The sequence below is a fragment of the Apiospora hydei genome, assembly GCF_038363865.1.
Source record: "Apiospora hydei strain CBS 114990 chromosome Unknown utg000005l_segment0_segment0, whole genome shotgun sequence".
Classification (NCBI taxonomy): Eukaryota; Fungi; Ascomycota; class Sordariomycetes; order Amphisphaeriales; family Apiosporaceae; genus Apiospora; species Apiospora hydei.
The window spans coordinates 2196832-2224224 of NW_027117364.1; the positions used below are offsets into that span (position 1 = coordinate 2196832).

General features: G+C 52.1%; 12 protein-coding genes across 12 annotated transcripts; 7 read left to right on the top strand and 5 right to left on the bottom strand.

The window, feature by feature from the left end:
* Positions 1-134: 134 nt before the first annotated feature.
* On the top strand, positions 135-383 carry PG997_006163 (uncharacterized protein; the record flags this gene model as incomplete). The annotated part of the gene is made up of 1 exon (XM_066810478.1): positions 135-383. The coding sequence occupies one exon, from the start codon at positions 135-137 to the stop codon at positions 381-383; it is 249 nt and encodes an 82-aa protein (XP_066669401.1).
* A 1171-nt stretch (positions 384-1554) lies between these two features.
* Positions 1555-2220, top strand: PG997_006164 (uncharacterized protein; the record flags this gene model as incomplete). Its single annotated transcript, XM_066810479.1, has 2 exons — positions 1555-1713; positions 1825-2220. 2 exons carry the CDS (start codon positions 1555-1557, stop codon positions 2218-2220), a joined length of 555 nt encoding a protein of 184 aa, XP_066669402.1.
* Positions 2221-2591: 371 nt separating this feature from the next.
* Positions 2592-3464, bottom strand: PG997_006165 (uncharacterized protein; the record flags this gene model as incomplete). The annotated part of the gene is made up of 3 exons (XM_066810480.1): positions 2592-2689; positions 2747-3033; positions 3454-3464. The coding sequence occupies 3 exons, from the start codon at positions 3462-3464 to the stop codon at positions 2592-2594; spliced, it is 396 nt and encodes a 131-aa protein (XP_066669403.1).
* A 2838-nt stretch (positions 3465-6302) lies between these two features.
* On the bottom strand, positions 6303-8175 carry PG997_006166 (uncharacterized protein; the record flags this gene model as incomplete). Its single annotated transcript, XM_066810481.1, has 4 exons — positions 6303-6727; positions 6810-7370; positions 7434-7826; positions 7926-8175. 4 exons carry the CDS (start codon positions 8173-8175, stop codon positions 6303-6305), a joined length of 1629 nt encoding a protein of 542 aa, XP_066669404.1.
* A 606-nt stretch (positions 8176-8781) lies between these two features.
* PG997_006167 (uncharacterized protein) lies at positions 8782-9800 on the bottom strand (the record flags this gene model as incomplete). Its single annotated transcript, XM_066810482.1, has 2 exons — positions 8782-9326; positions 9404-9800. The coding sequence occupies 2 exons, from the start codon at positions 9798-9800 to the stop codon at positions 8782-8784; spliced, it is 942 nt and encodes a 313-aa protein (XP_066669405.1).
* A 1372-nt stretch (positions 9801-11172) lies between these two features.
* Positions 11173-11495, top strand: PG997_006168 (uncharacterized protein; the record flags this gene model as incomplete). Its single annotated transcript, XM_066810483.1, has 2 exons — positions 11173-11307; positions 11400-11495. 2 exons carry the CDS (start codon positions 11173-11175, stop codon positions 11493-11495), a joined length of 231 nt encoding a protein of 76 aa, XP_066669406.1.
* An 890-nt stretch (positions 11496-12385) lies between these two features.
* Positions 12386-12946, top strand: PG997_006169 (uncharacterized protein; the record flags this gene model as incomplete). The annotated part of the gene is made up of 2 exons (XM_066810484.1): positions 12386-12557; positions 12633-12946. 2 exons carry the CDS (start codon positions 12386-12388, stop codon positions 12944-12946), a joined length of 486 nt encoding a protein of 161 aa, XP_066669407.1.
* A 3080-nt stretch (positions 12947-16026) lies between these two features.
* Positions 16027-19412, top strand: PG997_006170 (ribonuclease H-like domain-containing protein; the record flags this gene model as incomplete). The annotated part of the gene is made up of 6 exons (XM_066810485.1): positions 16027-16388; positions 16443-17225; positions 17303-17673; positions 17728-18015; positions 18075-19111; positions 19149-19412. 6 exons carry the CDS (start codon positions 16027-16029, stop codon positions 19410-19412), a joined length of 3105 nt encoding a protein of 1034 aa, XP_066669408.1.
* A 970-nt stretch (positions 19413-20382) lies between these two features.
* PG997_006171 (uncharacterized protein) lies at positions 20383-20993 on the bottom strand (the record flags this gene model as incomplete). The annotated part of the gene is made up of 2 exons (XM_066810486.1): positions 20383-20534; positions 20627-20993. The coding sequence occupies 2 exons, from the start codon at positions 20991-20993 to the stop codon at positions 20383-20385; spliced, it is 519 nt and encodes a 172-aa protein (XP_066669409.1).
* A 399-nt stretch (positions 20994-21392) lies between these two features.
* On the bottom strand, positions 21393-22194 carry PG997_006172 (alpha/beta-hydrolase; the record flags this gene model as incomplete). The annotated part of the gene is made up of 2 exons (XM_066810487.1): positions 21393-22059; positions 22106-22194. 2 exons carry the CDS (start codon positions 22192-22194, stop codon positions 21393-21395), a joined length of 756 nt encoding a protein of 251 aa, XP_066669410.1.
* Positions 22195-24906: 2712 nt separating this feature from the next.
* PG997_006173 (uncharacterized protein) lies at positions 24907-25841 on the top strand (the record flags this gene model as incomplete). The annotated part of the gene is made up of 2 exons (XM_066810488.1): positions 24907-25101; positions 25224-25841. 2 exons carry the CDS (start codon positions 24907-24909, stop codon positions 25839-25841), a joined length of 813 nt encoding a protein of 270 aa, XP_066669411.1.
* Positions 25842-26567: 726 nt separating this feature from the next.
* Positions 26568-27041, top strand: PG997_006174 (uncharacterized protein; the record flags this gene model as incomplete). The annotated part of the gene is made up of 1 exon (XM_066810489.1): positions 26568-27041. The coding sequence occupies one exon, from the start codon at positions 26568-26570 to the stop codon at positions 27039-27041; it is 474 nt and encodes a 157-aa protein (XP_066669412.1).
* Positions 27042-27393: the final 352 nt, after the last annotated feature.

Sequence of the window (27393 nt, forward strand, 5' to 3'; positions counted from 1 at the left end):
AGGCGCGGCCGGCACTGCTCTCGAAGAAACCCCCGAGTTATGACCAAACACTCGCCCAATTCGAGAACTTTAACCGGGTTTTCATGCTTCTGGTAAAGAAATGCAAAACAATCGGTACCAGACTCCCAGTGCCCATGCTACCGGCCTTCGATGCCATGGGTTCTGTCATGAAAAAGCAGGGCTTGCCGTCATATAAGAAACTCAAGGTGGCGCTGGACTGGGCTAAGGACTCCGACTTGGTGGACGCCATGAAACGCGAAGTGGATGGCAAGAAGAAATGTACCGAAATCAAACAGGAAATGGAGGAAATCATCAAGTATTGGAAACAAAGAATAGAGCTGCTAGAAATGGCGACGACGGCCTTGAGAGTAGAGAAGGTCTGACGATGGTTTTGGCCTCCACAGAACAGGCACGAATAAAAGTCCTATTATCCAGACTGTTTACTACAACCTTTCCAATGATGCTTTTGTAACTACCTTCAATGATGTTGTTGTTCAATTGCCCGTCGGAAGTTCAGGCCCTGTCACCCACTTTAGTCGGGCGTTATGGATTTAATAGGGCCACAGTTCGTGACATGACGTCATGGTCACGATTGTTGGCAGAGGTGAGTCGTGACCAACTCTAATACGACCACCTCTGCTCAACTTGCTTGCTTTCCTCCTCTTCAAGATCCATAACCTTTGCGAATTGCAAGCTACCAATCAATACACAAGAGCAAAAGGGAACAACAGCCAATTTCCTGTCCATCAACGCGCCATCCACCCGCCATGGACCCCAACAACCCACTCGCCGACCGCGAAAAGTCGCTCGAAAACCAGTGGATCAAGAACAAGGAGTGCGTGTCTCCCTCGGGACATGACTTATTGTTGTCAGAAATTATATAGCTAACTCGCGCGCAGGCAACAGATGGCCAAGGACAAGGCCGCACAAGCTGCAAAGGGGACCAAAGATCAGGGCCAAGGACAGCAGGGCGGACAGGCAAAGTAGTGTCAGCTTCGTAAAGAACAATGCCGCCGTCTGATGCCGAGGGGCTCCTTGGCGCGGGTCATCGGGGGTGCTGTTGCGAAGTCGGGTGCTCCGGTTAAACAAAGAAAAACTGCGGTGAAGACCGACGCATAATACATACTTCCCAGTCAGTCATACCATCGGACACGGGAACAGATATGCTCATTTCCCACCTTGTGCGATGCATGCTTCAGGCTTTGGCGTGTTGATGGTCGTTAGTGGCGTTTACTAGCGTCGCCTTCGCATACGGCGATACGGCGCCACCCCCTTACCAGTAGGTACTGCCTGCAGCATGCAAGGGATGTCTCGCAGGAACCCAACGGAATCCCGTCGAACGGCTGTAGCCTAAAGCTCCCGACTCATACTTCGTCGACCGTAAGCACTTGTCGAATAAGTTACCTCGAGTATTAAAGAAGTAAATTGCTGCTACACATTGCGAGAAAATTGTCTGCATTGATTAGTCCCTTGATTGAATCTCAAAACCTCTCCTCCAAAACCTTGTCCTCGGCACCTACTGAGCACCATTGACCAAGCTTGATACACGTTATCATGAGCAACTCTACAAAATCCCGAACAGGCTCCTGCCAATGTGGCGCTGTCCAAGTCCAAATTCAGGGGAAGCCGCTGGAAATGCACCTGTGCCACTGTGTCACCTGCCAGAAAGTGTCGGGCTCAATATTTGCTGCACTTGTGACTATCAAGGAAGAGGTATGTTATTATGCATTCTCTTCACGTATCTCCTCCTCCCGCGACGGGATGCCGCGGGTTGAAAACGGTCTAATTTGTCTACTAGAACTCTAACTGACTCATACTTTCTAGCAATTAACCATCACAGTCAAACCAGGACTGGATGCAGAGTCCACGCTCAAGTTATACAAAGGTGCCCCAGGGGACTCCTCCGGCAGCGTGAGCCACCGCACGTTCTGCGGCATCTGTGGTTCGCAAATCCTGTTGCGCAACGATCACATGCCAAGTTTGACAATGGTGTCACTTGGCATCTTGGAGCCGTACCCGCTGACAGAAGACAGAACAGCGGGGGCGGAGGGCCAAGACGGGGATGATGGCGAGGGATGGGCCATGAAGCCTACGATTGAGTACTGGTGTGTCAGGAAACGGCAGTGGGTTGGCGAGACTGGGACGGAACTGGTCTTCAAGACGGGACCAGAGTCGGAGGAGGACCTGGCTAAGTTGAAAAATATATTTCGGCTGGTTTGAGAGCCATTTCCCCCCCTCCGTGTATAATTAGAGTCAGAACACGAAACCAACAAGTCTGCACTCAACAGCATTGGACTGTATTCAATACTGTTTTGAGCTACATGTTCGGTATAGAAGCAGTATCAAGTGGGTTTGGGCACGGCTAATGTGAAAATTGGGTGGCTTAGTGGCTTAGCTGAATATGTGCCCCTTGATTCCATCAAGATTTAAAGGCATCTTGAGAATCTAACCCATGTCCCACAGATTACATACAAAAAGATTTCTATCCAAACCCCTGTAACCTGGCCTGCGATGCCCTGAAGGCTTTGGGTGCAATATAGAAGAGTCCATGTTGTATTAGATACTGAACTTTTCACCTGAAAGACGCCGCTTTACTCCTGTTGTGGACGCATAGCAGCAACCTGGGCCCAAATCTTTGGTGTTTGGGGCTTATCCGGTTCAGATACTGATTGGTTACTAACGGCAGGCTCTGAGATAAATTAGCATATGTTGTGTCTGTACCCATCCCCAGTTCTCTGCAACTTACCATTTGACATGCCATTATTGGACTCGGGAGAGATTGATGCCGACTGTATGCCCCCAGACGGGACTGTTGCCGAATTTTCTCCATCCTTGCACACTAACGGTTGCAGAATCTTGCGGACTTCGTCAAGTGTGCCGAGGAATCGTTCATGGTTTATATTGGCGGTCCTCCGGCTACCAATTGCACCGTCAAGGTCATTGGCGATATTCTCAGGCACAACGAGTGGCGACCGACCATTTTTGACAATATGCTTAGCAATTGGGACGTAATCTCCAGGTTTAAGTTTGTATCTGGGATGGAGCTTTTGGGTCTGCGTCTGCCATGGTTCCGGGAAAGGCGATAATTTCGTCCCAGTGCTTCATCTCTAAGCCAAATGGCCACATTCATGGTCTTTTCGGTATAGTTCAGATGTAATTCCCGAGGAGAGATGCTATCCATTTTGTTTCTTGTTGCTGGGGTGGTTTATAAAGTGAATAGGTCAAGGTATGAAGATATATCCACCAGTTCCAAAAGTGGTATTTGTGGAATTAAGCGCGGTGTATATAATGAAAACTACTTTTCACACGACGAAGACGTGGATATATAGGCCCGAGGGACTACAAACTGCCTTGCTTCCTATCTTGATCACCATTCCCACAAATGGAGATCTACGTGTGCCTGTTTCACAATGACACATCTTTTATTGAACATCAGGTGAGTATAGAACTTACGTGGCCCGCATCTCTGGCATTGGGATCAAATGTTTCCTTTGTACCTCAAGCACAGTGAGAACTTTAGCGTCTCAAGCTCGTGGCAACGTTTCCTTCACACTCAACAAAAGCTCGTTGGCTGTTACGCTGCCAGTTTATTTCAATACACACGAGATAATATGCGAATGACTGAAATCCTCCCAAAACGCAGCGCATTGTCTCCAGGGCGATCATATCAATCCTCAACAGCCAAATTCAACGATAATGGAAGGTAGCATAAATCTCCTGGAACTGATGACGTGTAAATATCAACGGTAGACCAGCTGCCAAGTCATTGGTCAACTATAAGAGTAGACTCAAGATGGGATCATAGCTGCAGCTTCGTCCCAAGACTACGAGACCTTCCTCGAATTCATATGTGACTGTCATCGGGCGGCTTCACCCAGTTAATCCAGCGCAACAAGAGATCATGTTGTTGTCTCCAGGGGGGCCTTATTCTCATCCCGCATGGCCCATTTGCGTCTTTCATAGTTCCAACTTGGCACGGTCTCCTGAAGGGTGCTTTTGATATTTCGGTCCTGCCAAGTGCCGTTGCACTCCGAATATTATTTTCCCTCCGCCTCATCAAAGAGACCCTTGACCGTCTTTAACACGTATATGAAGTGCATGTGGTCTCTCTGGGCCACCTCCCTCTTGTCGATGGCGCATTCCAGATTCTGACGCATTTCTTGGTATTTTCCGCTGCAAAAAATGATCCTTAAAACAGCCTTGTGAGAGTTGTGACGAGATGAAATGGGCGGTTGATATGTAGTCTCCAGTGCTCATGACATATCTCGCGGGCGTGTTCTTGCAAAAAGTCTTGGGGTATCCATTCTCCGACGCTGTTGCCTTCAAATAGTGGGCAACTGACTGGGTGGCTTGTTGGTATGCTTTTTGCAGCTTGACTTTGTTCATGTTAGGTTCGGGCTCTGTTTGTTTAAATTGGTAGTGAAGCGAAACTGCTTAGGGAACTGTATAATGTCGATCCCACCTATGACGTCGCTGGATGCTTTTGCTATTCTCGCCTGAGCTGGGAGGATTTCGTACTTAATTAGTAAAGCAAGATTGGTATCGGGATAGTTAGCGAAGCTGGGCAAAAGAAATTTATTCTGAAGTGTCGAGCTTGATGTTAACTGAAGACCATGGCTGATGGGGAGTACGATACGGCATATATAGGTGCAGTTTGCTAAGAGCAAGCAGTGAGTCTAGACACTTGCGTGGAAATCAGGCCTTATGGCTCACTGTTGACCTCGCAATGACTCAATTAGTCTGGCCAGATATAGGGAATCCCCAGAATTAACTGAGTAGGCTACTTGAAGCTTAAACCGAAAATCAGGCGCGACAGTCAGCTTTTGCTATTCTCCCGGCCTGAAGCATTCAAGTAAATCGCAAATTGGAAGATTCAGGGGTTGCCACCTCTAGTGTACTGCAAGACCAATACTTCTAGCTGCAACTAGCAATACCCCTTCTTTGTGTTGGACTAAGTAAGGTGTCTTAACGGTCACTGTTTCAAGTATCCCTCGAAGAATATTCTATAGAATTCCACATGGAAATCCGATGCCTTTGGTGAGTACAACTAAATATCTCTAATCCCAATCACTAATTCAAGCGATCGTTACACGCGTTAAACACTGTTCCTCCTTCGAATCCCTCCCGTCAATGCCTTGAGAGCCTCGATAATTACAGCAATGAGTGAGGGGCTCTGACGGTCTGCCTGAGGTCTTGGCCCGTCATTGGCTGGGTGACCCTGATGGTCGGCTCTGGCAACTCTCGGAAACAAGCCGGGAGTGGTTCTCTCTGCCTCATCAAATATCTGCTTCACCCTTTTCAACTTATCTATGGGGTATTGGTGTCGTACTTGAGCCTCTTCACGCGACAAGATGGCCTCATGTAGCTTCTCACGCATGGTAGTATAACGTTAGCGCCAACCAGAATCCCGATCCTTATCTGGGTCTGCAATGAAAGTAGCAAGCTCTTCGTACACCTCGAGGCACAAAGGTTGATCGACTGGGAATGTTCCGGTATAGCCCAGTCGTTTGGCCTCGCGTCGCAAGTATCTCGCGACCAGCTGGGACCGCTTTTTGTAATAATATCTTTACAGTGCTCCTGGGCTTTTAAAGTTACCTGTTTATATATATTAGTGCACTGTTAAACGTGGCGCTTTCTAATATGGCACAGAGCTATAACCTACTTTGAAAATCCTCGGACATATTGATAGGTTAATTTAGATCTGAGTATTTTGTGTAGAAGAATTCAAGGATAGTGCTGGTGAGAGTCTTTGGGTGGGCGGTGATGTGATTCTGGAGAGGCATCGAGGCTCTCATATATAAGTAAAAACGAAGCAGGTACGGTAACGAGCCCGAGATGAATATACCATATCAGCGACAGACAAGTGTTTCCACTCCTGATACCAGGATTGCTTGCTGTAAGTGGTTCGCTTTGAGACTTTAGTCGCCCAGATGATTGTCTGATACACCTCGTCCTTTAATTTAGACATTGTGGTAGAACTCCGTGTTTCTGATACCAAGACTTCATTGTCGGTCCATACAGCCAGCAGACATTTAAAATATAGTACGTGGTGCCCTGACGTGTTAGCCAACTGACCAAGTTATAAGGCAATAAATAGGAATTCATGATGGTCAAGAACAAAGTTAACTATACTAGTGTATATCTTATTTCATAGCTCCAAGACACACGTTCCTTTGTTAAAAGGCGGGGTGGGTTACTCTGTAACGTGGTATCGTGAAAGGTCACATAGCATAACAGTGGCATTGGGAAACAGTTTGTGGTAAACCCTTGACTCACTCATTTCCACCCCCTCGATACCATATCTATTCTACCAATCTACGAATAAGCTTATGCCGGTACGTAAAGCTCCTCGCCCTCTTCCCTAAGATGTACATGGGCACCGTCAGCAGCACGACGCCGATGGTGATGCCGCCAATAACAAAAAAGCACTGGCGGACGCCCTGGGTGGCGATCCAGTCGTTGATGTAAAAGGTCATGCCGAAGGCGAACATGTTCTTGACGAAGTTCATGGCTGCGAAGGCCTCGGCCGCCATGGTGCGGTGCGAGTCGGACACGTACGCGACCACGCCCGTCGTCCCCAGCTGCACGCCGAAGTTGATGAAGCCCATGCCCACGATGATGGGGATCGGCCACGGGTCCTCGCGGTACAGGCTCTCGCCCCAGGCGAAGAAGCCCGTCACGGTGAAGAGGAGGTAGGAGAGCATGATAGGCAGGCGAAACTCGGGTTCTGTTTTTTAGTGTTAGCATGACTCTACTCTTTTCTTTTCTTTTGGGGTTTTCTATGTGGACGGGATGGCGTAGTGACTCACCAAATACTCCATTATTCCTCTTCGACATAAACTTGATACATCCATCAATGATCGGACCAGCAAGGCCAGTGGCGAGCAGCGTCGCGGCGAACGATGACAAGTTGGACGCTCCCACGGCCGCAACGCTGAAGTTGTAGGGCGGCGCCGAGAATATTTGGGATAGGGTGACCGAGATCAGTACCAGCCACGAGATACACGTAGTGAACAGGATCGTAGCCCACAAGACCACGGGCGAGGCCATCATGGCGAAAGGCTGGAGGAAGGTCCGCCAGAACGAGACTTTGGCCCAGTAGCCAGAGTACGGGAGCAACTCTCGCAGGTAGCTCTTCTTCGTTTCGGCCACTGGCGCAGGAGAAATCGAGTCTTCGAGGTGCTCCGCCTCGATCTTTTCGGCCTTGTCCACAATGGCGGCTTGGTCGCCCGTATCGATGTCAACGGCGCCCACTCTGTCGAACGCGGACTCGGGCATCCAGAAGAATGTGATGAGAAACTGTACTACGAAGGCGGCGCCCATGGCGTGCAGACATGTCCGCCACGATGCGTACTCGATAACAGCGCCAGCTGTCACAGGGTTTAGTAAACATAATAGGTTGCATGATCGTCATCAGCCCAGGAAAAACATACCGATGGGAGAAGCCAAATTGATACCGCCCAAGACGCCGAGGTTGAATATTGCCATCCGATACCCCCTCTCGTGAACAAACCAGATATCCGCGATGGACGCCGGGACCAGCGCCTCCATGGGCGCCATGCAGAAGCCGCCGATGGTGCGGGCCGCGACCAGGGACCCGAAGGTCTTGGACTCGGCGGCCCAGAAGTTGGTCACGAACAGGCCGATCGACGTCAGTAGGTAAATGGGCCGCTTGCCGAGCTTCACCGCCAGGGTGTTGCAGATCAGACTGCCGCCCGAGATGGCGGCGATCATAGCGCCATTGCAGCCCAGCGTGAAGCGCTCGAGGGGCACGTCAAACTCCTGCGCGAGAGGTACGAAGGCGGACGTGAGAAGGGGACCGACGGCTGTTTTCGATATATAAAGTCAGCCACATGGATCTCGACCATAGTTCTCATGGAGCATAAAGGGGCGCGACAATGAAAGGGCGGGCAAGTTCATCGTACCTCCTACACATCCACAACCATACGCAATGGCGACTGTGAAGAGCTCTTTCTTCCACCGGGGCCAGTTGTAAGGATCGTTTGGCGATTCAGACGGCTGCGGGACCAGGACAGTCTTGCCTGATGGGTCATGTTTGAGCAGATTGGAATCGACGCCGGCTGAGATTTCGAGATCTACACGACCGAGTGTGCTCAGGGGAGATGTGCCCGGCACATGCTCCAGATGTCTGTCCTCGAGGATTCCGAGAGGCATTTTTGCTTCAAGCTTCCAGTACTGAATGGATCGCAGGGGCTGCTACCTGGAAGCAACCTGTGAATGGAGGAGGTCTGGTCTCTCGGATTGAACTACCATTCGAGGTTGGTAGATGATGGGCATATGTAATATTAAATAGCTAGGTGTGTAGTCCGGACAAGCAAGTCCACGTTATCTGCCATTTGTTGGTTGTCCTACCTCTACCTACCCTACAGATCCTTGTGGATACCTGCCCGCGACTATGTTTTACTAAAAGCTGGGGGTGGTCCCCTTCCCCCACATGATCATCAGCACTACCACCAACTTGATGCGGAGAAAGCCTCACATCGTCGCCGCGATAGTGGAACTTGGCGACAGGCAAGGTCTCAGCGCTCGAGCTCCTATTGCTTTATCACACTTGGTGCTTGGCCCTGCGGGGTCCAGCACACCCAACTTCTCTCCACTCCAGGCTGCCCAGGGCTGCGATCCGAATCCGCGTGGTAGCATTTGCGGGGAAGAGACTGGGTGCGCGTGTCCCCGGTACTGTCCTGTCCCCAATAGTGTCTGTAACTAACCATGTCGGCAATTGCTTGTGCTACGTCACACGCCTGCTTTCATAAGACCCTTCTAAGCATACCCCAGCCGCCAGAAGTTGTCCAGATTGGCCTTGCTGTCCGCATCCACGTACTCGAGGTGTGGCCTCAGTGTTACGCTGCCGCCGTGGATCTCGGCCACCGCCCCGGTCGTACTTCTGTCGCCGAGCAGCTGATCCACGCCCCGTACCAGGGTCGACATGGGGGTCACGACCATGTTGGTGAACAGATCCCGGGAGGGCGCAATGTTCGTTTCTGGTTTCCCCTCGTTAGCTCGCTGCTTGCCATCTTCGCGCACATGTATGCATGCAGGCGCACTGCGTCCTCTGTCGGACCGAATCTGGCAGGACATACCAAGAACAGCTGGTGCAAGGGCATTGATCTGGATCTGGGTCCTCTCGAGGGCCGGACCCAGAGAACGCACCAGTGAGATCACGCCGCCTTTGGATGCAGCGTAGAGCGGCGCCACAGGGAAGGGGTATATGCCCGCGTTGGATGCCGTGCAGATTATGGCGCCCCTTGAGTCATTCGCTGGGCTTGGCTGGTTCTTCGACATGTAGTGAACTGCCAGCTTCACAGCTACAATCGAGCAAGCAAAGTCATCAGTCAGTCTTTCGTTTGATCTTGATGTACTGGGATGGAGACGATGGACTTACTGTACACGACTCCAGTCAAATTAACATCCAGAGTCTTCAGGCTTGGCTGCGATGGCTCGTCCTCCTCCTGCGCAAGCAAACTGGAAGACCCATGCTCCGATATTCCCGCATTTGCCATAACCACATCGATCCGGCCCCGGCTTGCATATATATCCTTGAACGCACGGGAAAGCTCATCCCAGGATGACACGTCACTCTTCCGGAAACTGACAGTGGCGCCGGGGAACTCTGAGGAGAGCTGCTTAGCCACTGCTTCGCCGGTCTCCGTACTCAGGTCCAATATATAAAGATGTTGCCCCTTAGAGGCAAAGTATCTCGCCATGGCCAGGCCGATGCCACTGGAGCCGCCCGTCACAACAACTGTTTGCCCACTAGAGGCTTCCGCGGACCAGTTCATGTTTGCTAAAAGGATTTGCCAACAAGAGTTGTTGATACGCACACAGAGAAGACGCGCAATATGCTTCTGAGCGCTGCACTTATGTACACGCAGACCAGAGTGCTCATTAGCGGGATGCGTTGTGATACAAGGCCCCCCCACTGAGGAGACATTCCAGCTCCAATCGCCCGCAGTCGCACTCGACAATAAACCCCTCAATAGCTTGCAGGGGGTGGGCTATAGACCCGGCGTACTCTAGTCAGGAGTCTCCACTCTGGACCCATACCGAAGCTTGGTTCCTCGGGCTTTTCTTTGACGACCGGCGGATCTGGCATATCGGTTGAACAAAGATCTGTTCCCGAGATTTGTCTGTTTCGTCACGGTGCAGTGAGTGATGCATTTTGCGTTACGCAGTGCGACCTCCGGGCAAAGTGCCATGACCATATAGCGTATTGTTCGGCTAAACAATTACCCCTGAGCTGAGTGCACGAGAAAAGCGTTAGTTACAGTTCCGCCATGAGCATTTCGTTATGCCTGCCTGATACTGAGCACCAGCTTGTGCGAGGCTATCATCAAAGGGGCTGATACGTAATGCTGATATGCTGACGGCCCAGGACATTCTCGTTATTATCTCGCACCCAATAAAGTCATATGATTAGTATACTACTTATTGTACAAGTAAAACCTCGTGAGTCCATCAAAACCCTCTGAGTCGCTCGAATACTAAAGTAGTGGTCGTATCATAATACTTGGTCATTGTGTACTCCAAGATGTCAGCGAGTTGCCCCTTAAGAGCCTTTAGGGTAAATTAGTCCACCTCCGGATGTTGAACACTAATATGGCATCATCATCACGAGTTTCAACAAGTCGGGCGGCTGTTCACAATTTGATACTTAGATTATGTTGTTGGCTCATGAGTCCTTGGGCTTGACACATGGAAATCCCACAGTTGTGTAACTGGTAACAGAAGACGGCCCCGGTCATCAATCTCAATATCACTCCATCACAAAGAAAGGGTGCGTACACGTATCAGGGAGTAGAACTCTCGGGGTTGAAGAGCAAGTCACCCCCCAAAAGAAGCACAAATGGCATTGGAGACAATATGGTGAAGTGCCAGTGCAATATCATACACATACCAGGCAAGGAAGAATGTGCAGAGGGCTCCATGAGAAGCAGGGGTTCCATATCACGGAGTTCGGTTCGAGACTGAGAACGCCGACATGGCAAGATAAGAAGGGCGGACCAGGATTAAATTAGGGACATCAAAATTCGCAAGTGAGCTACTCCCTCTCCATACGGTTTGAGACTGTCCTTCGTATACCACGGGTCCTTTCGAGCTGTGGCATATACGTAGGTTACCACATATCATCCAATCCTATCCAGCCCCTGAAAGATGGAGGAGATTCAACCCGCCCCCGCCCAGCCCAGCGGGCACTCTAGCACCACCACCCTGCACCGAACAAGACCGAGCCCAGCAGCGCCACCGGGATCGGATCAACCATCACCGGGTAGCAGCAACGGCATACCGGTGAAGGATCCTTGGCCGTAACAGGCCCACGAGTCGAGGAAGCGGACTGGAAACCCACCCGCAGCTTCCTGCTCGCCTGCGTCTCACTATAGCTCATCTTGGCCGTCTGCCTCGAGGTCACGACCCTTCCCACAGCGCTGCCCGTTATGAGTGCCGGGCTTGACGCCACCGCCATGCAGGCATTCTGAGCCGGTACGAGCTATATACTGGCGTCGCCGGTGGCACAGTCGCCGGTGGCGTCCATGTCGCATATCTTGGGGTGTAGAACCGTGAGTTGGGTGATAGCGGCGGGCTAATACCACGTTGTTCTACTACTTCCTTACCGAGAATGGCCCGGAACGCGGGATACTTGCCATGATTCTGATATCTTGTATGTGTTGATAATCCGACAAATTATATATCAGATGGTTTATCTCAGTGCTGCTGACTTTAGAGGCGGGTTTACTGATCGTGGCGCTTGCGAAGACCTTCCATGTGGTTCTGGGCGGGAGAACGGTCCAACTTGTGTATCCGTGTGCCAGTGGGCGAGGCAGATGTTGACCGCCACATATGCACAGATGGTGGACTCATGGTACTTGTTGAGGTAAGACGCCCAGGGAGAATTCGTGCATGTGTGAGAGTTTTCACATCTCACTCAGACGCATTACCACGTCCCTATAGATACTCATTTCTGATCTCATTCCCCCCTACCCGTCGAAGGGGGAGGGGAGGAAGTGCTCTGTTACTGCCTATGGGAAATAGCACGTAGCTACTGACGCCGATCCCAGGGGGTCGTATAAGGTCTTCATTTTACTGCTTATTGGCCTGGGCGGTGTCTTAGCTTTTATGTATTGAAGTTCAGTTCCGCTGCCGAGCCCGTCCTGGAGAAACGCATATTCGCGACGTTCAGGTTACCTCAACATCTACAGGATGCATGTTGCAAGGGCTACTGAACACCGCTGCTATCTACTTCTTGATTAAGTGGCTGCAAGAACCCGGTTTCTTGATTGGCATCAATTCCAGTTATACCACTTGGCCAGAGCTCCAACATTTCGTAGTCTTGTACCTCCAAGGTGTCAAGACTTACTCCTCTACTATCATGTCTGTCGTCGGGCTGTTGCCCGTGACAACACATCTTGCATGGGCAAACTCGGCCTCGGGTTATGCCGTGAGCAATGTCCAAAAATACAGGTGGGTCACTGTGGTTGAGATGGATTCTGTTGATATTGGGATATGGACTGCTGACGCTTCCGGGCCCGGACACGAGCGTGGTACGTTGGGTGTTCGTACAGACGTCGCTTGGCATCGGGACCAGGATCCTCTTCACGCCACAGATCCTATATAAGCAAGCACCGAGTACGGAACTCACATCTCGATTCCTCACCTTGCGCTGGTTCTTTGGACTAACAAGAACAGGCCTCGTTTCAATGTGCACGCGGCGGCCTTCTTCTCCATCTGCGTGTTTGGCTCAGCCATAGGCGTTGCAGTCTCGGCCGTCATATTCCAGATTTCGTTAAGGAAGAAGTTGGAGAACATCCCTCAATTTGCTGGCGTCGATGAAAAGTATTCGAGGGATGCCACCCTGATTGCCGAGGTCATGAAGGACTTGGACGCCGGCAGCACGTTGAGGTCTCTCATGATACGTAGTCAGAGTCATTGACCGCCATCTAGATCAAGCTGCTTACGTTCTCCGCCGCAGAGCCTGCTGTTGAGCTTCATCATCAAGGGGCACTGGATGTCACAGGAGCGTGTCACAAAGCAGAAGCTCGTTCAGGGGGGAGAGGGCGACGGAGTTTAGGGCGGAGAGGGGTGTTTGGGGATAGATGACGGGAGCAGTTGTTGTAACATGGAATGGGAGAGAACAATAAGCGACTGGATCAAAAGGAAGTAACTGGCTATTATCGATACTTGTAGCTCCATGCCAACTCAGCGTTTACATACATGTAACAGAGAGAGTAGACAAAAAGTGAGGAAAAAGAACAAAAAAAAGTAAGGTTGACAGTATCCCATTGAGTGGGATGCATCAGGAATTGAGCCCGATGCGGGGGTCGAACCCGCAGCCTTGAGATTAAGAGTCTCACGCTCTACCGATTGAGCTAACCAGGCTGATTTCGGAGGTGATCCGTATCAGGTGAACGCTCATTCTGGCGAGCAGACGCTGAAACCGAAGGTTCTACCAAGTTGGATTTCGATGTCATTCATCTGTTTGTTGTTGAAGGAATTTCCCTGTTATTACACGTCATATACAGTACTGTAGATATGATACGCAGCGTATTCATTGCCTCAGAGATCACTCAGGAAAGCAGCAGGAGGGCTTATGGACTTTTGGTTGTGGTTGGGAGCGAGTTCCAATGTGACTCTCGTACGACTAAAGCTCAGTGTTGTATTCGAGGGCTGACCGCCCATTTTGGCACTCACTTTATCTGCGACGGCACTCAACTGGGGGCCGTCCCCGGTTGTGGTGGGATTGGCACATCTGAATCAATCTGGAAAGATCTGTCTCGATTTAGCGGACGGGTTTCTGCAGTCTGTCGGTAGTTCCGACAAGTAGCAGATATATCGTCAATTTGTGCATTCCGACAATGCAATCACTCAATGTCACACAGGTGGAAAAAATTTGTTCTTACCGTGACCTTCGGTAAAAAAGTAACAGTAATGACTTGACAACACATTGACGCATGCAAGGTACAGACTCCAGCGGTTGCGGTCAAGTCGCGGGCTCCGTCGCGGGGTAGAAGCGGTACTTCCTAACCAACAGCGGACAAACTGACACTGGACGATACTTGGCGAGCTAGGCAGGTCCAGGAGCCGGCAATCGGTACACTTCGATGCAAGACAATATCGACTGCCGGCAACCTACTTGCTGATGACGACGCAGTACTGCTACAAGGCAGCCCAGAGCGAATCGGTTACTGCTCAAGCAGAGTACAAAACCGTTGGATGGCCCAGCAAGCATAAGATTCAGCCTTGCCGACCGTCAACTTTTTACATTTGCAAACGAAACGACGTGGTATTCGCACCCTGTTCCCAACTCGACATCGCCCCAGTTGATGACCGATCACCGTGCCTGTCGTTTGAAGGCAGGCTGCCTGCATCCCAGTTTTGCATCAACCACAGCCCCCTTGCAGCAGGGAAACAGTTGGCGGTGTGTTTCTTTGTCCGCGGACGAAAAGAGAATGGTATTGGGCCAGTGCAAGAGCAAAGCAAAGCACCCTTTCTGCTCGGTCTTGGGTAACAACTGCACGATTGCGGCCAACGCATCGGACCCGTCAAATTTTGACTGGAAGTCAATTGCTCGAGAGGACAGGATAGGCCAAATTCCAGAAGGATAGGCGGCACCGGTAGAGAGAGTCTAGGCTAGTTTGAGGCTAGATTAGCGACTTTTGCCCCTCTGTTTGCCTGGCCTCCCGTGCCCCGGGTCCTGGAACTTCCCACCACCGCGATTTATCGTTTGAGGGAGGAGGCGCAAACGCGTGACGGGTGACGAGGCGACGATTCTGTCAGAACTCAACTCGGTTGCCGCCCGCCCAGCGTTGATAGCGTCGATAAATCCTGGGCTCAGTAATATCGGCTGGTGACGTAAAACGGGAATGGCATGTCTTGCGGCTTCCCAGCCAGCCCTCTCCAGCTATCCAGCAGCAGTAACCTTGCCAGGCTGTGATACGCACCATTCGACCGTGGGCCTCAGTAGAAGGTGGATTCCTTTTCTGATGAACTGGACATTGCTTCTCCAGATCATCTTTCCTTTCTTTTCATCCGTTTACACTTGTCCAAAATTTGCTTAGATGATGCTCCATTGCCAGTAACTTCTTACATTTGACACATGGTACCGAAAGTGCACGCTTTGTGAGCTGTGCCGCTAGAACTGGGTCTTCTTTTCTCTGTATCCCTTCCTTCAACTCCTTAGATCGCCGGCATAGTTGCACAACACCGAACCTCAGTCCGGGCATCAAAATCCTCGCCGACAAACCTCAACTACACACAATTGATTTCTTCAGTAAGTACACTATTCTCTATCAACTACTCGGCGATGAACAGATCATTCTTCCCCTTCCCCAACCATACACATCTGCTTCCTTCGGCAAGTGCGCTGTTGCCCGTTCAGCACTTGTCGAGAAGGGGAGGTGTGGCGATAACGGAGGCGATACGAATAAGTATTATTCCAACATTGCTTCTTCTGTTGGGCAAGTCCTTGTTCTTCGGTATACCCTGCACGACCCCGGATTTGACAACCATTGCTTGGTTTCATACACACAAGGATATATTGCTTCAACTTCATCCAACGAAACACAATGAGCTTTCAGTCACATCGTATTAGCGGCAAACACTGTGGAGCTCTTGCAGTCTATATGTTTCTATTCATAACATTCTGATTCTACTTGTCAAAGAGTAGAGGTTGGTGGATCAGCAAACCTAAGTGCTTCCAAGTGGTGTCCTGCCAAACGTGGAGTTGCGCCGCTAGATTTCACTTCTTGTTCTAATCTATCTTGCCAACGCGGTTTACCCAGTCAACAACAGATTGCCTCTAGTGAATTCTTTTATCCATTTGGTTTCTCTGCAAACGCTAAGTTGCTGCCACAGACAACTGGGTCTTCATATATCCATCCATATCCAGTCCCTTGAGCTGACCTGCTACTCTTGTGGCTTGCTCAGTATCAATCAGCATCTCTTACGAGACATTGACAGACCCTTCCCTTAAGCCTAGCAAAGTGACGTAAAGTCATCCACAATCACGACAACATGTCTGATCGTGGTAGAGGCCAGTTTCGTGGAGGCCGTGGAGACGGCGGCTTCCGCGGTCGTGGCGATGGTGGCGGATACCGAAGTGGCGGCCGTGGAGATGGCGGCGGCTTCCGTGGCGATCGTGGCGGCCGCGGAGATGGCGGTGCCTTCCGCGGTGGTCGCGGAGACGGCGGTGGTTATCGTGGCGGCCGCGGAGATGGTGGCGGATACCGAGGTGGCGGCCGTGGAGATGGCGGCGGCTTCCGGGGTGATCGTGGCGGTCGCGGAGGCAGTGCGAGCTTCTCTGGCTTCCGTGGGGGCCGTGGCGGGGGCCGTGGTGGCAGACGTGACAAGTTCGAGGGTGAAGGGGAGGTCTTCGGGTATGCGCTCTCATGTTCTGTCCGGTTTTCAAGACGCCACTAATCAATCCACAGGGGCGGCAAATTTCCTCAGCCTGATGCCAATGTAACCAAACTGGAAGACAAGCTTCTGAACGACCTCAAACTCGAAGCAGTCACCCACAAGATGGGTAGCATGGACCTTTCATCCGGTGAAGCTGGATCTTCGCTTCCATTGAAGCACATCCCCGTGAGGCCCGCTTTCGGCAACAAAGGCAAGGCGGTTGTCGTCGCTACAAACTATTACGAGATGTCGGTGCAGCCCCAGACGCTGCTCCAGTACAAATTGACGCCTACCAGAATATGGCCGCCGGGCGTGACTCCTCGCAAGACTGAACCCAAAGGCCGCAAGCTCCATCGCATCATTCAGCTGGCAATGGAGAAGCTTCAGGGAGTATGGGTCTCGGAATTCAAAGACTACGTTTATACTCTGAATCCTCTGTCCTTCCCCGATGGCAATACCACAGTCAGGATCGAGTACGCGGATGAGGGCCGTCCAATGGAGTTCGATGTGAAGTTCGACAAAACCAAATCCATCGACGTCGATCCCCTCGTCAAGTACCTTACCACCTTGAAGGATTACTCGGGCGATTTCCCGGTATATGCAGATGTCGTCGCTGCGATTGGGGCTGTGCTAGGACACACCCCACGATCAAGCAACAACGTTGCCTCCCTTGGTAGCAGTCGGCATTTCCCATTGAATGTGCCAGGTCAATCGAGTTCTCTCGGCTTTCCCGATATGAACATCATTATCAGGGGATACTTCCAGAGCGTCCGCCCTGCCACAGGGAGACTTCTCTTGAACCTCAACGTGTCCCAGTAAGTTTTGACGGCCCCTTATTCGTGCTTACCGTACGATATTATAAGCAACGATGCTAACCATCTTCATTACATAGCGGCGTTTTCCGATTCGCTGGTCCCGTCAAGCAACTTCTAGAGCAATACAATGATTCTCAGTTGCGTTACGTGCATCGACTCCTCAACCGTCTTCGCGCTGAGGTCGTCTTCTTCTTCGATCAGGGTCAGCCCAAGAACGTCAAGAAGGCCAAGGCATCTGGGCCGTCCCAAGACAAGATTGGCCGGCGCACAGCGGAAAAGACGTTGAATGGGCTGGCGACGCGTTTTGATGGGCCTAAGAAGTCCAACAAGATCACCGTCCAGCGTGATTTTGCTCGTCCAAGCGAGGTATCGTTTGTCCTGGATGGAGATGTCCCGTCGGGCTTCAAGCAGGGCGAAAAATATACTGTTGCGCAGTACTACCAGATTCGTAAGTTGCTGTGGCCGATGACATGTCTTTTTCAGTTGCTAATATCGACTGCAGGCTACAATTGCACGGTCGAACCAAATCTACCAGTGGTTAACGCTGGCACCAGGGAGAAGCCCATTTACATCCCAGCAGAGTTCGTCACGATCAAAGCGGGCCAGGCGGTGCGACGCAAAACGACACCCGAGGAGACGCGGGAGATGATTGAATTCGCTTGTCGCTCGCCTTTCGCGAATGCAACGAGTATTGCAACGCTTGGGCGCCAAAGTCTTGGGCTGGACAACAGCGAAGTGCTCAAAGCCTTCAATGTCGCTGTTGGGAAGAACTTGCTCACCGTCCAAGCGCGTGAGCTGCCAACGCCGTTGATCCAGTACCAGGGGCAGAAGACGGCCAACGTTTTGAAGGTTCGTGGAACTTACAAAATGTCAAGGTCTTCAAGTCTGGACTCTCCATTGAACGATGCACATGGGTGAACATCCAACAAGATTGGACCGGCCGCCACTACGACCCTAACGAGCTCAAGGACACCATGGAAGAATGGCGAAAGTTCATGCAGGACAAAATGGGCATTCCGTGTAAACCGTTCAAGCATCCGACGGGACTTCAGATCCGGCTTGGCAGGGGACAACACCCTGAGGGAATTATCCGGGAGGCGTTTAAGACGATTGAGCAGGCCCAAATGGTTTTCGTCGTCTTGCCCGGCAAGGGCGCCGATATCTACAACGCGGTCAAACTGGTTGCAGACTCGGAGATCGGCTTCCACACAGTTTGTGTAGTAAGAGACAACCTGCTCAAACGCCAGCCCCAGTACTACGCCAATGTTGGCCTCAAGGTCAATCTGAAGATGGGTGGTGCAAATCACAAGCTGCGTGAAGATGTCCCCATTTTCAAAGAAGGAAAAACCATGGGGCTGGGGTACGACGTTACCCATCCCACTAACATCGCGGGAAGCGACAAGCTGCCCAGTATTGTGGGAATGGTTTCGAGTACCGACCGGGACCTGGCGCAGTGGCTACCCACGACCTGGACGCAAAAGGGTGGTCAGGAGATGCTGGATGATAGGCTTTGTGAGGAGTTCATCGGGCGTCTCCGGCTCTGGCAGAAGGCCAACAACCAGCAGTTGCCGGACAACATCTTGATCTTCCGAGATGGTGTATCTGAGGGCCAGTTTGCGCAAGTTCTCACAAACGAAGTCCCCCAGATGCGCAAAGCGTGCAGCAAGGTGTACCCGGCAAACCGGAAGCCCCTTTTTACACTGGTTGTTTCGGTCAAGCGGCATCAGACACGCTTCTATCCGACTGAGACCAAGAACATGACGAAGTCCCGCAACGTCAAGAACGGCACAGTCGTCGATCGCGGCGTCACCTTGGCCCGAACCTGGGACTTCTTCCTTGTGGCTCACACCGCCTTGCAGGGCACTGCCCGCCCCGCCCACTACACGGTGCTGCTGGACGAGATTTTTTGAGCCCAAGTACAAGGCGGAAGCTGCCAACATGATGGAGAAGGTTGTGCACGAGATGTGCTACCTCTTCGGCCGAGCCACCAAGGCTGTCAGCATCTGCCCGCCCGCCTACTACGCCGACATCCTATGCACGCGGCGCCGCGTCTACATGTCCGATGTCTTTGACGCCTCAATTGACGACGCCACCTCGGTTTCTAGTGGCTCGCAAGAGCAGCATATCGAGAAAGCCTCCGGACGAAAGATTCACGACCGTCTTAAGGACACCATGTACTACATTTAAGTAGGCATGGTAACATGGCCTCGTCGGGTCAACATGGCGACAGCTGGCTAACATGACGACCTTCCTTCATCTCCATCCGGTGTACGATGGCGCATTATCTTTGCCAGAATCCCAGTCAGAAGCAATGAACCCAGGCTGACCAAACCTCATGGCCAATACGTTGATAGCTCTCACTGCTTTATCGCGATGCCTCATACACCATTTCCGGTTCATATCCCATTCAAGGACAATTATTTCTCGTGTCTTTACATGGGCAGAGGATCTGGGCAAGAGCCAAAGCGGAAAGTGTTATTGCGAAATCCCAGCTATGAATTAAAGAAGATTTTCGGTAGATAAGAACGAACAGCGAATCAATATCTGGTTATCTCCAATCAATCGTGTTTGCATGTACCTCCAGCTGATCACCGCCGTTATATACATATGTAAATTGTGCATCCAATGTGAGTGCTGTTTCGAGTGGCCCAATCACGTTCAAACCTGAACAAAATACCCTGATATGCATACACCCAACCTTCCCATGGCTTAGATGATCTCTCAGGTGGGTGGAAGGACCGTCATGCTTATCGAAAAGACTTACATCGTCACGATAACCACTAGCCAGCTACCAATGTTCCCTGCTCTGGACAGTCTCGTCCAAGGTTTTAATGTCTGCCTTCTCATCTGAGGAATTGGCTGATTGACGATACCACCGAATGTCGAGTGGATCGCCCTTGGGGCTCAATACTATGAGCATTTTCAATGCGGCATATATCTTTACTTTCCCGGGCTGCTATTTCTCGGGTCGATACTGGATGAACTTGGAACTACCTGGGTGTTCGTGCAGGCGGTACATGGAAGTCACCTCTGATTCGACGAGGGCACATGCTAATGAGGACGTGCCTGGGTCGGGACAGTAGCCGTCAGCATAGCCTAGCTGTTTCGGCGCAGCTCAGCAGATCTTGAAAGAAACTTCACGACTGTAAATAACCATTTAGACACGTCCAACTCCTTCGACGGTGATTGGCGTGTCCGTGTCGAGAGAGTTCCAATGGCCCTGCCAAGTTCGTTTGGACCAACTGCTGCCCGCAACGCCCTGGTAGGGAACCAGTTCTTCGGCACTCGACGGGATTTGGAAAATGTTTCCTTCAAATGTAGTCATGCCATTATCCATAAGGTATCTAGGGCGTCGACCGGCGTCGCCGTCCACCCCCAAAAGGGGTTCTTAAACCCGGCACTGACGGGCTTGCCAGGAAAGAACGACTCAGCCGTCGACCAATTGAAGCCGGAGGACGGCGTGAAACGGAGAGGTGGTCTCGACTTGGGCTTTCTGTTGGTTTCGATGGCCGGAGCTAACGGAGCCGATGGTTGTGGCACTGAAAAGTCGAGTTCATATAGGAGAAAGAAGGTGATGACTAGTGCCAGCAAAGGCACCATGCGCGATCTCCTCCAGGCGGCCATTGTGTGTGACCTTAAGAGCTTGTCGGATGTCGGGTATGTCTCGCATCGTATCGCCCATGTTGAAACACAATCAGGATAAGGGACTTGCGATGAGAAGTATGTCGCCAAATGTTCGGGGAACATGTAGCCGATGCGGTTGGCCATTGATGTGATTGCCAAGACGTCGTTGGTTATGATACAGGGATTTAGCTGCTCGCGCACCAACAGCGTTTCGATCAACCATACGATGGGCAAAGATGACATTCGTTCATTTGACCGTCATCACCCTGGCCCCCCTCTCTCTATTCTCATATGCCGCTGCGCCGACTTGCTACTCTCAGCCCGTGGCTCTGCCACTTAAGGATGTTCAGGTTGTACCCCAGGTGAAGGGCTCCTACATGCGGGGAATTCCTATCAAGGTTGGACCAACGCCGCAGGATCTCGTAGTTATTCCATGGGCGTAAGTACTCCCTAGTATTCAGCAGGATATGGTCGTATGTGCCAGAATCATCTGTTTTGGAGGTATATATGCTGCACCAATGTCTTTCTTCATTCGTAGCAGATTCAGCCATCCAACTTCTCACCCCTAGCCACCTTCGAGATGACGTCGGCAACCTCCTTGGCCTTTGTCAGGTTGGGACAGTGGCCCGTACTCAGTTCCACGGTGGCCACGTCCCGGCCCTCCTTCCTCAACGTCTCCACCATGGACTCTTGGTAGACGAGCGGGAGGGTTCCGTCCCCGCTCGTGTAGATGTACGACACGGGGATCTCCCGCCATGCGCAGTGGGAGATGGGCTGGTACATGCAGGTCCCGTTCCAACGGACCAAGTTCGACAAGTAAGCTTCGATCTCCGCCTCGTCTGCCTCGCCTTCTTGGCCGTCGCCGATGAGGGTTGCCTTGGGCTGGCGGCACACGACGGTGTTGTCCTCGGCGTCGAAGTCAAAGGCCACGGGCATGTAGTGTTCGTGGTCGAACTGCTTGACCTTGTCGACCATGGTTTGGCCCTCGAGGAGGGCGGAGGCGCACATGTAGATCAGGTGCGAGACGCCGCCTTGCAGGCCGCTCTTGGCGCGAGTTTCCAGACCCAATCCGGTCAGGGCGTTGGTGCCGAGTTGGCCGCCGTACGAGTGGGTTACGGCGATGACGGAGCGGCCGGCTTCGACCAGGCTCTCCACGTAGGAGCGGATGAACTGCGTGTCCGTCGCCAGGTCCGCGTTGGGGAGGGCGGGCCTCGTTCATGGTCGGCAGCCGGGGCACGTGGGCTTCCAGCCCGGACCATCGGAGGAGTCCGGCGAGCTTGGAGTAGGAGCTGGGGATGTGCCAGCCCCCGCCGATAATGATGACGGTAGGCTTATTGTTGGCCATTTTGGTTAAAGGAAAGAGAGTGAGAGCAGGTTCTCGGCCAGGCACAACTGAACAGGGAAGAGATTGAAACGAAATGGTATATAGGAAAAGTGAAGGAAACGGCTTTTGTTGGGAATATTTCAGACGGGTTGTTGACTAGGGGGAAGCTCTACTTTAGCTGGCACCTCCTTCCTTCGTTCGGTCTGCGAGGTTGCTGACGTCGAGATTGAGACGCACGCCCGCGCCTTGGAAGATTGCCAACCAACTTGCCTTGGCGCATTATCCCTTACATGTCGCCCCATCTTGTGTACACCCAACAAAGGCCTTTGCCTAAGGTTGCCTTATTGCCTCCGTCGCATGCGGCGGCTGGCGATTTGGTACTGCCGACCGCCGTCAGGGGGAATGATGCCCGGGCCCCCTCCGCAGTCTTGGGCATCAGTGACCGCGTATATTGATGTCGGCCGGCTTTTATCATTGCCGGCGCAACGGCGCCGCCTGTCCGGGCAGTTAGAGTTTCTTCTTCGGATGGCACGTACCGAGGCGATGTGCTTGTGCCAGTAGAAAGGGACTTCTGTCCGGGCAAGAATAAACCTAAACACGCCTACAATTATGCCTTTCTCCGTTTACTCAATAACCAATTCCATCCGTTCTTTAAATGTCTGCCCATCCCCATCATGACAGCGTACACACTAGGAATAACTGGCACATGATTTGATGCTATATTGAACGCAACTGAAAGGTTCAGTAGAAGATGTCCAACATATTCAAGAAGGTACCTTGGCTCGCAATAGGTGTTTATCTCTACACCATGTCATCGTAAGTCTCTCTCATCTTATTGATCCCGCATTCCCTTCTTGCTAATAATCAGCGTAGGCAAAGAAAGCTAGCGTCGGACCTTCGCGCAGAACACGATCGCAAGATGAGGGAGCAAGATCGCAAGTTCCGCGACACAATAGACGCCATGGAGAAAAGAAACAAGCATGCGAGTGAATGGTGGCAATTCGGGCGATGAAAGAAGGCATCTGCTTAGCGACAGCGCTGGACTGCAGTTCGGGGTATCTTGGTTTACATTGGGAGGGACATCGTTTCGATGCTTTGCTCATGACTCGGCGACTCACGGCGAGAGAGACCGCCTGACTAAGGCGCCGAAAGTCATCGTTCGATAGACCTGTCTCCTCATGGCCGCTCGTTTCGACCGGGCCATTGGTCGGAGTCCCGAAAACGGCGATACGGTGTTTATTTGGTTGATGTACTTTGTCATGAGGAATAAGAGTATTCCGCCCATAAACTGCTGATACCGATGTAGGCTAGAGCGATTCTTCTGTTGATTCCCAAACTTCACGCATGTCGGAACGTTCCATCATGTGATGCCGATGATGGTCGACGATCAAGTCGCAGACCTACCTTTGCTCTCGGTGAGGAATCTATCCGTTCCAGAATCCTAGGTATCCTTAGCTCCAGCTAAATCCCACAGCAAGGATACTCGATCGAGTAAACCTTGGACTCTCCGAGTTCAGGCGAGAAGATCAAGGGTCTCCGGTTGCCTAGTCCGGAAGCACAAACAGCTCGGTCGATACTGGTAGTTTGGGGACTGGCGGCTTGGCAGCTGAGCCAAAACGAACCTATCGTCCCATCGACCAAACAAGAAGCCTCCTCATGATTGGTTATTACTGGACGTGTAAATAGAGAGGGGTTTGATGTCCCCACGGGGCGTTTTCAGCTGGAATGCAGATCACGGTTTGCTTTGTCCTGGCGGTGTAGTAAACAAACTCATTAAGAGAGGAATGGAGAGAGAGCTGCAACTCGGAACCAGATGAGATACAGCACCTTTGCGCATCGGATTTCACTCATTTGATGCATTTCCCAAGCCACGAGAATCGGGACTGAGGCGAGGTCCTCCATTTGAGCCGGAATGCCTTCTAATTGCCATCACATCATGCCCAGATAGGAGATAGCTTAAGCAGCTGGCAAAGTGATGACGGGTAGCGTACCCTAGCGAGTCCTTGTGGATGGTTTTTTGAGAGTCGAGGCTGATACGACGCTATCTTCAGCTTCATGATTTCGCTATTCTGGTGATGGGATGCTACCCAAGCGTGAGATCACACGGAAGGATTGTGGGGATTTGCCAAGCTTACCTAAATCAGAACAGCATCACACCAACATGTCCCAAGCGAAGCAGTGTGACTGAACCATGGTGAGGGCGCCGTATTTGTTGATCATACCCGGGCTACAGGGACAGAGTAGTTTCCCGCCTGGGGCGAGGAACTCTTAAAACACAAAACGGGAATCAACGTCGCGTTGACCTTGTCTCAGATGGCGAGTTTCCTCTGTCATTTGGTCGGTAGATATTGGCATGCTGGCGGTACCTCGAGCGCGCCTGAATGATATGAGCATTGAGGAGCGAACAGGAGTAACGCAGGGCTGAAGATTTGGGTATGCTGTAGCGCGAAGGAGATGGACGCGCTAAGAACAGTGCCGCTGATCTGGCCGCCACCAAATGAGACCGACTACAACCGACTCACTAGGTAATGCAAGCCCATTGGTCTCCAGCGGCGGGTTACCCCAAGGCGGTTCGCACCGAAAGGCCTCTTAGTTAAAGCTGGGTATATAAGGGATGAGAGGGCTTGTCCGTCGCGGGATCAAGGCTGAGAGGCCGATATTCTGGTTCTCGGTACACCTCCTCGACAGTTCGCAAGATACCACCACAGCCCCTCAAACCCGTACATTTTCAGGATGCGCGCCGTATTGCCCCTTCTCGCCCTAGGGTCGGCGACTATCGTCTTCGCCCAGGAACCACGTCAGCGCGTCGAGTATTCAGCCGGCCTCTTCCCCGGCGGTGGCAATGGCGTCGTCCTTGCTGCCGCATCGTCGGGCTGCGCTCTATCGGAAACCACATGTGAGAGCGGCTGTATGCCCATTGGCAGTGTCGTGAGTATTCTCAACCCTGTCATGTTACTTCTGTAAAATGAGTCGGGGTCTTTGTTGTCCTATGCCATCAATCTCACCACTCCAAAGGCAGGAAACAGCTAACAAATGATACGTCTTCACAGTGTTGCAAGGACGGTACAAACACATACTGCCCCATCAACAGCGTATGCAACCCAGGCGGCTGCTGCCCCATCGGCAAGACCTGCAAGGACGGCAGCGGCGCATCGTCGTGCGCCGCCGGCAAGACCATGTGCGGTATCGGTTGCATGCCGACAACTGCCGACTGCTGCAGCGACGGAACCTACTGTCCTTCGGGCAGCAAGTGCACTAGCAATGGGTATTGTTGCAGGAATGGCCAGACGTGCTCCGGCGGCAGCGGCAGCGGCAGCGGCAGCGGTGGTAGCGGCAGCAGTGCTGGTGACGTTGGTCACAGCAGCACCTCGATTGGCGGTGGCGGCGGCGGCGGCGCTGTGACAACGTCCTCGCGACGCGCTTCCAGCACACTCACATCAGATGATCTGGAGACATCGACCTCGAAACTGTCAGTCCCCGCGGCGCAGACAGCCGACGAGACCACGAAAGCGACCACGACCCCTACGAAGACCCCTGCAAGCCCTGGGACGGTGACTGTGACCCCATCGGCATCTAGCGTCCCCGGCGGCTCCAGCGCAGGCGCCCTTGATCGCGCGGATGGAAAGCTCGCTGTAGGCTTGGCAGTCGCTGCGGTGCTGCTCATCTAGAGCGCCAAGGGTGTCGTTGCCTTGAAATGAACATATGGATTGCTTCGACCCGACTGGTTGGTTTGGATCAAATGGGCTTTAATTATACCGGATGAGTAATGTTAGTCGCTAGAAACATAAGGGCCTCTTACTTTTCATCGAATGAATTCTGGTTATATCATGATATAATGATCAGATCATCAGGTAGCCCACATGTATGCAAGTAGGGACATATTACCGACGAGCGATGGAGTGTGCTTGATCCTTGCCAAGGCATGCAGACGAGATGATGGGCATGGTCCAATGCCAACACTGCTGACTCGTCTCAATGGTTTATTGCGACATGTCCGTCTAACAATCCAGCCCTCAAGGTATTTCCAAGGCTGTTATCTTCACGTGGTGATCAAGATGTTCAACGGCTTTCCCAATTTTTGAGCCCAAATTCAATTGCCGCTTGCCACTGGACTGAGTGTGGGGAAAGCTCTGCCGGAGCTCTTGACCCGCCCGAAGCTCTATCCTTGTCCTGACGTCAGTACCGGTAATTCGGTCGTTACCCCGAGAGCATCGTTCATCACCAGTCGTCCTCTGCGAAAGAATCTTTTCTCTCTCTCTCCCTTAACCAGTATACCCCCGTCCTTAATACACCCAACTACCTATCAATTGAGTCTTATATCGTCTATTCGACATAACAACGCCAATAACTGTCACACACCTTCCAAAAGAACAGGACACCAACCAGAAACCACTATGCCTTCCTTCACTCCCTTCCGCACCGCGGCCCACAACGCCCTGCGCCTCGCCTTCAGATCGCCGCGGACAGCCGCCACTCCCACCTCCTCCTCCATGCTGCAGCGCCAACCCCTCAGCACCTCGGCGGCGCGCATGGCCTACAAGGACGACCAGGACCGGAACTCGGTGAAGCCGCGGGCGCACGAGTACTCGGGCAGCGGCACGGACGAGCAGGCGGCCGCGAACACGGACGCGGCCTTCAACCCGGACAAGACGGGGCCCGAGGAGGCGAGGCAGACGGCCGGCAAGGGCAACAAGAAGTCGGACAAGGCCGACGGTACCGGCGACAGCGGCAACCCGCTCGGCGTCAGCCCAGCCAACCATGAGGTCTCGAAGGGCGGCCAGGGCGCGATGGAGGACAAGCCGCAGCAGGGCAACCAGAGCAAGAAGAGCGGCGGCAGTGGGGGCGCGAACAAAGGCGGCTCCAATTAGAGCTGAAAACTTCTAAGGAAGGAGGTTCACTCATGATCCCAACATATCGACATCCCGATATAGGGAGCACATATCCCACGAGGCACGCCTACTGATATAGGAGATGATGACGAACGGTTGCTACTCAAGCAATGGGTAGGGTCATACGATACGGAGGGCGTGTACCCTAGGTTGCGTTTTGCATTCATTTGGAGTTTAGGAGAAGTGCAAAATGGAAACATTTCAGAAGGACACCATGGCGTGTAACGTTTGTCATCTGTAAAATACTGATAATCACATCGGATGATACGCCACCCGATACTTATACCACGTTGTACGATTGTCGTGCGGTATGGGGAATAGAATACCATTC